The 12778-nt window shown below is 33.5% G+C and overlaps 1 protein-coding gene across 1 annotated transcript; it reads left to right on the top strand.

The window, feature by feature from the left end:
• Positions 1-4014: 4014 nt before the first annotated feature.
• Positions 4015-10817, top strand: LOC122299654 (aspartyl protease APCB1). Its single transcript, XM_043110046.1, has 9 exons — positions 4015-4838; positions 5504-5621; positions 6526-6755; positions 6869-7105; positions 7467-7611; positions 7710-7795; positions 9421-9535; positions 9633-9705; positions 10462-10817. Exons 1-9 carry the CDS (start codon positions 4237-4239, stop codon positions 10572-10574), a joined length of 1719 nt encoding a protein of 572 aa, XP_042965980.1. The 5' UTR covers positions 4015-4236; the 3' UTR covers positions 10575-10817.
• The last annotated feature ends 1961 nt before the right edge of the window (positions 10818-12778 follow it).

Genomic DNA, 12778 nt, shown 5'->3' with positions numbered 1-12778 from the left:
CAAAAATCCTCAACCAATAGTCATATATACATGTTAACAATACTCCATAAAAATTTCGGACCAATATCTATCCATTAGCTTGGTCAAAAACTCCAAACTATAACATATTCTCTAGTTTACCTCCCAGAATGACCTTTCTATAGTTTATACAATATTTGACTGACCAAATGATTTTCAAATGGGGCAAATAAGATATCCATGTAAATTAGACTAAAAAAGGAACAACTTATATGAAGGAGACTTTATGATAAAACACTTACAACAGTTTCGAAATTGGCGTGCAAAATACCTCCTAAAAGCTGTCCGAGAGAGAGTATTTGATATTCTTTTAATGAAAAGTGTAAATGAAGATAATTTCGTGGGGAGAAGTGGCTAGAGATTCTTATGGATGAGATATGGAAGAGATGAGGCTGGAGTTGAGAGTTGAGTATAGTTTTCTCCTACCCAAAATATCTATAAAAGATTATCTCATAATATTCTATCCAATAGTATCTACAAAAAATCAACTTAAGATATTTTTATCTAATAATATCTATAAAAATCAACTCAAAATATTTTTACCCAATAATATTCATGAAAATTACCTCAAGATATTTCTTTTTATCCAATAATATCTACAGTTTTGAACAGACGTTTTGTCCGAAAATATGAAAAAATGTTATTGCGCCATAAGACTTTAAATAGCCCTCCGAGTCTAATGGCACAAACCATAATACATTTTGACACTTCTAACTATCTCCAATAATCAAAAACACACTTCTGATACCATAGTAAATAATAACACTAACTATGTAGTTAGACAAAAACCTATACGATTAATGGGTTCGTGAAAACTTATGGAGTTTTCACGAGGTTCCTAAAGTTAATAGAAATTTCACAATTGAATTTCTAGCGGGCTGTTACAATAGGTCCACGCCCAATTGCAAATCTAGCTTGAAATACTTCAAATGCATGCTTCACATCTTTCCTTGCTGACTTTTGGGCTGTAGAAAAATATTTTCTCTTATTTTCTTGTAAAGTAAAAATTGTTTTAACTAATGTTGCTTAAGAATGATATATACCAATAACAAGATAATATTCTATTGTATACTCATAACCATTAATTGAGTAGTCACACAGAGGAGAATAGCCTTGGGCCAGTGCAACAATTATCGAAGATCGATCCAATACTTTAATGGTATTATGAGATTAGGTAATCTAAAAAAATAATATTCGAAAGATCGTAAAATGCAATAGCTTCCAAAATAATAGTTGGTTAATTTACTATTTTTTTTAAAGAAGAGTAAGGGTCACCTGTCTAAGAGTGACGCCTTCCCAATTTTATTAATAAACCCTCACTTATGACGAAGGAAAACCGTTGTCACATTTCAAGCATCTGGGGTTTACATAAACAAAAAAAACCTAGTATGCAAAAAAGGACTAACCTAACCAAAACTAAACCGAAAGAAGAAAAACCCCATGCAAAATTAAAATGAAAATGAGACTATCTAAGACATAATGAAGGCATCCCGGAAAAATTAGTCCTCATAGCACTTGGGGAGTCTATGTCAAGTGGGAAAATACCGAATTTGCACTAGAAGCCCCATGCTTTGCTAATCAATTTGCAACTTTATTACCCTCACGAAAAATATGGTGAACCAAACAAACCATGGTTAATATACATTACCATAGTACATATCTTTTCAAGCACCAGGACAATTTTCTATTTCTAGTGCATGCAATCAATCAATCCTCACCAATATTCTTAGAAATCCACAATGTTGTCCAACATCTTGCAATATTGTTGCTGTTTTGAGACATCAAATACTAATTAGAAAAAATTCCCACGGTTGAGATTTTTTCCACACCCAATTGCCTGGTGCTTTCTTTGATCCTCAAATACTTGTCCATAAGTTTTGTCATTACTCCATATGCAAGTATCCTAATTGTTGCAGTAATCTTCTAAAGGGAATATAATCCAAGTCTTCCACTAGTATATTTGTTTTTGGCAAAATAATCATCATAAGCTTCTACTATATAATAGATGCGAAAAATAGATCACGACCCATTCAAAACCTCCTCCTAAAAATATTGGGGGGATTTACTGGTGATGTAGTAAAGTAATCATAGAAAAGGCATTGATGGCCTTCAACCTTCAATGGTTCATGTTGGATGAATGTAGAAGGTTTAACACGATGACGACGTGAGCTATATGCTCGCTTGCTAGCCCTTAATTCTTGTTTTACCGCCATTGCTACAATCTTATCAAATTCATTATCTGTACAATCTTCATATAGAATATGATCCATATTAAAAGACCTATAGAGAAATAAAAATGGTGTAATCTCAAGAATTGAAAGAATAATGATTGAAAATTTTAAGAGGCTTGATTTTAGATGAGCGAGAAGTAGTTAGAGCACTTGATCTATTTATAAAACGCCAAAGGATCTATTAGCTTGAACAAAAAATATGAGTAGTTGGATACAATAAAGTTTGGCATAAAAAGAAAATTAAACATAATTGTAGATATGATGGTTGGATAGAAGAAATCTTGGCAAAATAAAAAAATTGATAGAAAATGTTGACATTTGGTTGAATACAGAAAGTTTGGTAAATCAAGAGTCTTAATCAAAGAATTTTAAATATTACTTACTGATCCGGAAAAAAAAAATGACCATTAAAAATATAAGTAAAAATAATAACTTAGTTAGAATGAAATTATGAATGTGATAATCATTATGTTATTAAATATAAAATATCGGAAAATAGCATTATAAATTATGATAATTAACAAAAAAAAATACTTTTTTATTAAAAATTAAAATGTCACCTGTAGATAAAAATCTTTTGATATTATATAAAGTTTAGATGAATAATTTAATGTGAAATTAAGTTTTAAATTAAATACGTAAAAGACAAAATATTATATTAGATAAACTTTACCCAGTGGTACAGCCAAGCTGATGCTAATGCTATAAGGGCCTGCATATTAGCTGTTTATTTTCTCTTTTTATATTATATTCATCCTCTCTTTTAAGAAGGTAATGAACCTTCATGCTATGGTTGGAGGATTTTTATTTTTGAAAAGTTAACGGTATTGGTCTATAATTGTTTCTTTCAAAATGATCATGTAATTCTTATATCAAATTGATTCGTTTGATCAAATCTCATCAATTTGCTAACAAAAATTTCATAACGAAAAATTTTATATATAATTACTTTTGCGTACTTTTTATACACTCTACTGATGTGATTGATTGCGTCACCTTTTTTATTATAAAATAATTATTTTGACCAATAACATCAGTAGAGTACGTAAATAATATGCAAAATAACTATATATAACAGATATCTTTGATAATTATTTTTTATTTCACGAAGATGCGTGGCTATTTTGTTTGGTAAAATAAAATATAAAAATCATTAATTTAATTGTCATAAGTATGGCATCGGTAAAACCTATGTGTATAATACTGTTATTCTAAGGTTTCTATAGTACAATATAATTTAAATTAAAAATTTTATTTTTAAAATTGAATTTTATAAATTAAATTTTAGATAATAACAGTTTGAAATATGATATTTACAGTTGTAGAGTGTGTAAATAGAGTTTTGTTAGGTACTAACAAGTTTATGCATTAATTTGCACACCAATAATATTTTTTATTTAAAAAAATATAAAAAAAATTTTGAGAGAAGAAAAAAATTTTCTATCTCATAAAAATTATTTTTGTCCTCAATTCATATCATTTCGTTAAATATATGCCTTACATATCAATATTGGTGTACGAATTGGTGCACAAACTCTACTTGCAAGATGATTTTTCTGTGTAAATACTGTATCATATTTTAAAAAAATTAAAAAAAATATAATATTTATATAAAAAATTAAATTTTTAATAATAAATTTTATTTTTGTAAAACAATTATACGACACTTACGTAATATACTATTATAGATAATATTTACTCGCACAGCGCTTTGACGCTAACCAGGGAAGAAAAAATTATGATAACAAATAAAAGAATACTGTTCATAATTTGCTTTCCCACTTGGCGCGTCCCGTCGATGTGAAGTTCCAAGATCCTTCCTCCTTTGATCCCAAAGTTGCTTTACATGCATTGCAGCATTGACTTGCGCAGAGAGTCTCTGGGGCAGCTTCATGTTCTCTGAAGATTAAAGAAGAATAACATTGGCAGGACACCCAGGACTCTCGCACTTCCTCCCTCCTAATCCTTCTTAGCTTCTTCTGTGGACATGGATTCTGATGATGCGCCCAAACCTATAAAAGGGGTTGTCATAATCTCTCTTCCACCTCCAGACAACCCCTCTCTTGGCAAAACTATCACTGCCTTCACTCTCTATAGCCCTCCGAGAACCCAGTCCCAAACTCAGACCCAATCCGGCCAGCAACAACCCCATGGCGACGATAATCACCAAGACCCTCTCCCACTCCAACAACACCAACCTCCAGCCAACCCTCAAGCTCAATCTTCACTCTCAATCAGCAGAACCTCTCTTGGCATCCCAAGAAAATTCTTGGCCTTTCTGGGCATCTCTATGCTCGCTCTTATCCTCTATTGCTCTGTTTCTTCTCAGACCCAGCAAGAATTGCGCCGCTCAGATGATGATGATCGTAGACCCAGTTCGTTTCTTTTTCCTTTGTATCCCAAATGGGGGACTCAAAAACGGGACTTGAAGCTTAGATTGGGGAAGCTTGTGGATGTTGATAAGGGGGATTTAATTTATCCAATTGAGGAGGGTAGCGGTCCCCGCAAAATCGACAACTTGGTTGCTTCTAAGGCACAACTTGATTCCGCTGCCATTTTACCTGTTAGAGGAGATGTATATCCTAATGGGTACGTGTGATTTGCTATTTTTATTTATTTATTTATTTTTTATGATTCATGGAGGTTGGAATGCTTTCTGTGAATTAAGTAACTAGAGCCAGAAAAGGAATTGTGGGAGGACCACGTTTTAACAATTGAACTTTATATATGTTAGTGCTACCCCCTTTTAACGGAAGTTACGTTCCCTCACTGGTTATGAAATTTGCATCCGGAATTGTGGGAGGACCACGTTTTAACAATTGAACTTTATATATGTTAGTGCTACCCCCTTTTTACGGAAGTTACATTCACTCACTGGTTATGAAATTTGCATGCAAAATAACTTCTTGATCTTCTTCTTCTTCCTTTTTATGGGTGGCATGAAGCTTTCGTCAAAATTATGTTTATTCATCTCTCATCCCCCCCCTCCCTCTTCTATGGCCTGACCTAGTTGCAAAGACTGAGAATAGCTACAATGATTTGAGGTCCTCATGATGTTTCCCTGTTAGAAAAGGGCACAATAGGAGCGGAATATACAAACTTATCAGTCACCAGTACTGTGTTACTCTCCTCTAAACTTCAAATGGCTATTGTTGCTGTATACAGATCACTGCTTTGTCATCGTCATTATTCCTTCAATTGTTCTGTTATGCTTGATGTCATTCCTGCCGCTAACCATTTTCCTAATCTTACAGTTTGTATTACACGTACATGCTTGTTGGGAGTCCTCCAAAGCGTTATTTTCTCGACATGGATACTGGGAGTGACTTAACTTGGATTCAATGTGACGCTCCTTGCACTAGCTGTGCTAAGGTAACGCCTAATTTTTATTGGTTGTTCTGTTATTTGGTTTTCAAAATCCTTCTATATGTAACTAAATGTATTCCCTGATTTCTTTCAAAAAAAAAAAAAATGTATTCCCTGATTTGCATTTGTATTTTAATCAATGCCTCGGTAGTTCATTGGCCTTTATTACATTAATCTGACTCTGTTTTTTCTGAGATTTGATCCCATTTTCTTTTCGTATTTACTAATTGAATAATTTGAATTCCATATATGATAAATGTGTTTCTTCTTTCAACATTATATTTTTATCCAGCTATCATCTTATAGGGTTTACGATTATTCTTCCATTTTATGCACTGTGCTCAATAATGTCTGTACTATTTGACACAATTTTTTTAATTAATTTTATCTGGTTATCGAGAGTGAGTTTATGGGAAAAGTTCAGTATTTTTCCTTGAGGAGAGTGACATCCCTTTTCTTCTAATTTTTTATTATCAAAATGCTAAATACCACCCCCTTCTTCACCATTTTTTTTTTTTTTTATGACGTTGAACATCAACATGATAGAGCTCTTTGAACCTACTCCTAGGGAGTAAACCCCGAATAGTGGCTTCACCCATCAGAACCATGAATCACGTAGTCCAGGGGAAACTGCTAATGGGGACTTGAACACAAGATGTTTGAGTTTAGGACTCATCCCAAACCTGTCCTTTGACCATCAGGTGCAATGTGTCCAAAAAATCAAATTTAAAATAAAGATGAAGGACAAGAATAAAAAACAAAAACATTTAGAAGGATAGTTAGCTGACAAAATGGGAGACCGGCTCCTGAACAAGTATGTAATATTGAGAGCAGCCAATCATAAAAGATAACCTTTAATCAAATTTTCAGTTGGAAGATATTTTGATTCTAATGTATAAAGTTGATGTAGGGAGCAAATGCTTTGTACAAGCCAAGAGGAGGCAACGTGGTACCTTCTGAGGACTACCTGTGCACAGAAGTTCAAAGAAATCAGGATTCTGGACATTGTAAAAGTTGCAAACAATGTGACTATGCAATTCAATATGCCGATCAAAGCTCCTCTTCGGGGGTTCTTGCAAGAGATGAACTGCATCTAATGATGGCAAATGGATCATGGACCAGTTTAAATGTTGTTTTCGGGTATTTCTTTCTCTTTTCTCTTCGTATCAAAGTCTGGATTGCATAAATTCTTTAGTTTCATACTCAAATGTTAATTTATGCATTTTTTTTTTTTTTTTTTTTTTGTCTCTAAGATGTGCATATGATCAGCAAGGACTACTCTTAGATACTTTGGCAAAGACAGATGGAATTCTTGGGCTAAGCAGGGCTAAAGTTAGCCTACCTTCCCAGTTGGCGAGCAAGGGGATAATCAACAATGTGGTCGGTCATTGCCTTACCCCGGATGCAGGTGGTGGATATATGTTCTTAGGTGATGATTTTGTACCGCACTGGGGTATGGCATGGGCCCCTATGCTTAATAGCCCAGAAATGTAAGTCAACATTTATGAATATTCCCTCCCCCTCCTTCTCTTCTTTATATTACTTAGAATATGTGAGGCTTCACTTATGAGGGGACAAATATTTTATGGAAGAAAATACATATTTTGAGATACAGTCTGCAAGAAATAATAATTTGCTGGATAGTCTTTTCTGGTAAATGTATGATTTTCATTTTTGTCTCATAATATCTGGCTGATTTAAATCTGTCATAATTTCGTACTTTAGATGGAAAAGAAGTGTTTTATTTTCGTGATAAATTCTTCGGCTTATTTTCCAAAGTGTATTCTATGTCTTACTATGATGTTTTATTCTGTTTCACTATTGATTTTTTTTCCATGCTTTCCTCTTCAGAGATTATTATTGTACAGAGATTGTGAGAATGAATTACGGAAGCAGAATTCTTAGATTAGGTGTGCCTGATGGCCAAGTAGTTTTTGATAGTGGCAGTTCTTATACATATTTTCCTCAGCAAGCATATTCTGATTTAGTTGCTTCTGTAAGTGCTTTTATTCACAACCTCCTGGAAAGTTTTAGTTATTCTTCTTTTGTGGCACTTCCACTATTGTACTGATTACTTATTAACTATTGATGCAGCTTAATGAAGTTTCTGGGTTTGGTCTCACTGAAGATAAATCAGATCCAACATTGCCAATTTGTTGGCAAGCTGAATTTCCAATCAGGTATTACAGCAAGTTTGGTTGATTGGCTGCACCTGGCATCAGCTTCAATTATAATTGTATTTATTACAGCAAAATAGATCTCTGAGCCTGCTAGTTAACCAAATTACTAGTTACTCACATTTTGTGGTGGTTACTTCCATAAAGACTGAGCGAAGAAAGTGTATCTAGTAATGCATTTCAGAATAATTAAAAGGAATAGGAAATTGGGCTTCTACGAAAATAAAAAAAGGTTATTAAAGCCAAAACCCTGATTGGCTGCTTTTCTATGTACTGCCGTTTCCAACTTAACTAACTTATTATAGTAGAGACTGAACATTTTCCTCCACTTTAGCCATCTCTTCCAGTTCCACTGCTGGTGTTCTACACCACTATGAGAATTGCTGTGGCAACAAACTTCAATATTGCCAGGGGTTTTGTGCCTAGCATTTGCAGTTTTGCACTAGTATGCCACTACTATGTCTCCACCACCACCACTACCCACAGCTATGACTGAGTTAAAATGCCTAGCAGATGCATGTTCCATCATAAGTGACGAAATATCAAAAATAAAAAAATAAAAAAAAATGAAGATGTTGTCTCTCTCTTTAAGGTAATAAAGTCAAAAAGCCAGAAAGATGATTTGTTGTCAACACTGCCAAAAAAATGTTCTCTCATAAATCCTTTAGTTTGATTATTGGAGTCCTGAAGGATTTTGTTTTTATAATGCCTAGGCATTTGGAGGGAGAAGTTGCCATAATGATTAGTTCAATATACTCGGTTACTTTAAATACCAAAAAACTCATTCATCAGGCTTGAAATATAGATTCCCTAAGGGGCATCAGTTATATAATAATGTGTATTTTAGTATTTTTCATTTTCAGTGAATGATTTAACACCTTGTTATATCATGTGTGTTGTTATATTAGAAAGTAAATTGTTTTTGTTAAGAGTTGTGGAAGGTTTTTTTTTTTTTTTTTTTTTTTTTTTTTGTGTTATAGAATTATAATTGTTGTTGTTGCTGTATCAATTTGGTGACTTATTTGGGCCAGTGGAAGGCACTTTTTTTCAAAGCCATCTCTCATCTCATTCCTTGTCGTGACCTTTACTATTTTGGCAGTATAGTTTATTGACGTTTCACTTTTTGTTCCGTGACTAAGGGAAAACTGTTTATACATTCTTTTTTCTTGCTTCTCAAATATTCAGTAATTTAAAAGATCGTACAAACATTGGGATTTATTAGATCGGCCAAAAATCATGTTAGGAACCTAAATGTCAAATTAAAAAATGAACTTCCAACAAAATTCTGGTGTATGAGCAGCTGACATATGGCTACAGATTGAACAATTAAAAGGACAAGGAAAAAAAGAAAAAACAGAAATTACAATGGTATCTGCTTTGGTCCATAAGCTATTCCTGCCTCTTCATTGTCATGAAATGGCCTTGACATGCAGCTCAAGTTCTTTGTAACCTTGAACTAAATCCACTCTTGCTCCCTGCTCTCTGTCAAACAAATGTAAAACAGGCCCAATATCATGTAATACATACAGTTAATACAATATTCTCTTGCCTCAATTCAACCACACTTTTAATGCTTTATCAATCACGATGGATACAAAATTCTAGAAGCTGCACCTGTATGTATGCAGATCTGTCTTGGATATTAAACATTTCTTCAAGACTTTAACGCTTCAATTTGGGAGGAAATGGTGGGTTGTCTCCACAAAGCTTCAAATTCCTCCAGAAGGCTACTTGATCATTAGTGTAAGCACTTACTTTCCTTTTACATAGGATTTTATCATTACGGTGTTTGATGTTTAATGTTTTCTTGGCCATTCTGTAACAAGAGTTCTTATTGTAGAACAAAGGCAATGTGTGCTTGGGTATCCTTGACGGAAGCAAATTGCTCGAAGGATCGACACTTATACTTGGAGGTATGCTCGGTCTTAGAGACTTGTGTAAAAATTTATTCATCTTGGCATTAATCATAGCATGAGCCCTCATTCCACCCAAACTTCACTCTTGATGGGAACCCACCAGAACCAGAGCTGGGTTCTCTGGTTTTGGTTTCTCCAAGTTTTTTAAACTTATCAGATCCAACTACGTGGTTGGATAATTTTCTGTGTATTACGGAAATATGTGCACCCAAATCTTTGTACCTGGCCCGACGAAATCTGGCACTAGGCTTGGAATGCACTTAGACCGGAGAGCACGACAAACCCTGGATACTTGAGACCTATGTCTATTCCAAATATTGAAGCTATATATGTGGAGAATTGAACCCAGGCGTCCTAGCTAGAATGTTGTACCCTTGGCATTTGGTTCACCTCATGGCCTTTATTGGATAGTATTATTGCAAACACTAACAGAATCACTTTTGTTTTTCTTGTTTGTTTAGGATATAGGTCCTTTCCACAAAGATTAATGCTAGATACAGTCTAGGGTGTTCAAGTCCTGTATACTTAATTTGAAAAAAATGGATCCACTATTAAAAAGCGATTTTTTCATGTGGGTCATAGATTTATCCAATTTTTTCAAAAGAAGTGCACTGAGATTGCACACTAGAATTACAAATATCATTTCTCTTCCACAAATATTGAAACTTTCCCATACATTATTATTGGTTATCATGTTATGTAATTTACCTTTCAATGGGGAGCTGGAGTTATCTGAATACATGATCTGTGCAGATGTCTCATTGCGCGGGCAACTGGTGATATATGACAATGTGAACCAGAAAATTGGGTGGGCACCATCGGATTGCCTCAGGTCCCAAAGGTCTAAACCTCTCCCCTTCTTTTGACGGAAAGGACATCCACATTGGAGTTATTATGGGACCTTGGAGACCGGTTTCCTTTATACATACAGCCGGTTCAGCATTTGCTTTTCGTTTGTGAATATAATATATAGAGAATTTATTTGAAAGAAGGATAAGGATAGCTTAGGAATATGTCAAATTTTTTTTTTTAGAAAGTATTGATATTTCTTATAGAGAAATCTGAAGGAAAATATATTAAACTCTCATCCTGCCCACATTTCGAGTTGACATCATTCATCAATTTCTATTTTTATTTTTTAAAATATAGGGATACTTAAGTATGATGAAAAGTGCACATTAGGTATATTATATAGGGTAAGCCACTCAAGTTTGCACACTTGCCCCTAGTGCAAATTGTATCATTTTTTTTTTATATTTTTTATTTTAAATATTTTTAAAAATTAAAAAAATCAATATACTAATAGTCACTTCTTTAAGTATTAAAGAAAAAAAATATATAAACTTAGGCGGTATAATATTATTTTCCTATTATATAACATTACTCAATTTGTTATGGAAAGTGGCTACATGCTATATAGCTACACAAGATGCCCTTAGGTGCGTAGGGGCGAGTGTCCCACATGCCCCAATCAAAATGGGATCTCGCTGGTGGTGGATTGCAATGTATGGTGGCAATATATGAGCTCTAAAAATCTGGAAATGAAGCATGGGCCAAATATGGATAGCTCCTGTGGCTTACATGCGCACTAGAAAGAGCGATGGAAATGGGTAAATGGGCAAGTGGAATGGTAGATTAGGTGGAAGGGATTCTGATGGTGGGATGTGTGGTGTGTCGAGATGGGTGGACAGATCAATGACCCTCCCAAAAAAAAGAGAAAAATGACTTGCTAATGGGAAGAGAACAATTCAGACAACAGGGAGAGGAAGGGAGTCAAGAGAAGAGAGAGAGAGAGAGAGGGGGAGGGAGGAACACTAGTATTAGGAAAGAGAAGTGGGAGAGAAAAGGGAACTAGAGAGACATACATATGTGGAGTCTCATGAGTTTGTCTTTTTATTTTGACCGTTTATATATTTAATTTTTTTTTAAATTTTATTTTTATTTAATAATTAAGGAAGTAATTTTTAATGTATAGGTATATTTTTTAAAAAGTTTTTCAAATATATAAAAAAAATAAAAATAAAAAATAAGATTTAGATTAGGAGGCAAGCTCGACACACACCACCTTAATATATATATATATATATTTATATGTATGTCAGATGACCCTCTCCTCTCGCACGATGTGATGTGTTAGGAACTCTCATTCATGATTTGTTTAATCTTAAATAATTGAAGAGTAATCTTATGTGGTTCAATACTGAGGAGTGAGGCCTATGTCTATAGATTTCGAGAGTACATTTACAATAAACAGAGTTTTATACAAGCAGCTCAATCCTCACAAAACTATCTACAAGTGCTTCCAAGGAGTTTTCCCTAGTATTTGAGTTCTCCCTCCAACTCTCTGTCTTCGTGATCTCTTCAAGGAAGTTAAAGTCGGAAGAATCCTGAGCTTCCCTCCCGATTTTATGGTCTCTCTAATTGCTTTATATCATATCATTCAACTTTATGTCTAATCTCCCTTGAAAAATAAGATTTACAGTCGTGATTATGCAAGCGCTGCACAGTCTTTTTTAAAAAAATAAATTAATATGAGATCCATATGAAAAAATTAACTGTTTAATTATAGATTCCACTATTTTTCAAAATAATTACGCGACGTTTGCATACTTCACAATTGTACGTAGCATTACTAATATCCTTTATGTCTTTTCTTCCAACTAAGTCCCACCATTGTTTTATGTTTGGCTCAGGAAAAAAATATCAAAGAAAAAAAAGGAACATTATGATGCCCTTTGCAACACAGCTTTCAAGTTAGGATGGTGCTAGCAGGTCGCTTAGCATTTACTGTAGGTAGATTGTTAGTATAAATTTGTAATTTTATTTGTTCATTATTTTATTTAAAGTATTTTTTAATATTTTTAATTATTAAAAAAATTAAAAAAATATATAACTTTATTAATAATCATTTTCTTAATCACTAAATAAAATAATAAAATTAAAAAAGTTAAAATACTCGGACAATAATTTTGATCAGTAACATTGAAGGGATTAAGTAATATTTTCCATATAATTTATATGCTTATATAGTTATATAACCCTCATCTTTGCTTCATACAACTATATTATA

This window comes from Carya illinoinensis, chromosome 16, assembly GCF_018687715.1.
Source record: "Carya illinoinensis cultivar Pawnee chromosome 16, C.illinoinensisPawnee_v1, whole genome shotgun sequence".
Taxonomy (NCBI): domain Eukaryota; kingdom Viridiplantae; phylum Streptophyta; class Magnoliopsida; order Fagales; family Juglandaceae; genus Carya; species Carya illinoinensis.
Note: the sequence above shows the minus strand (reverse complement) of the source record. Positions and strands in the feature narration are given on the sequence as shown.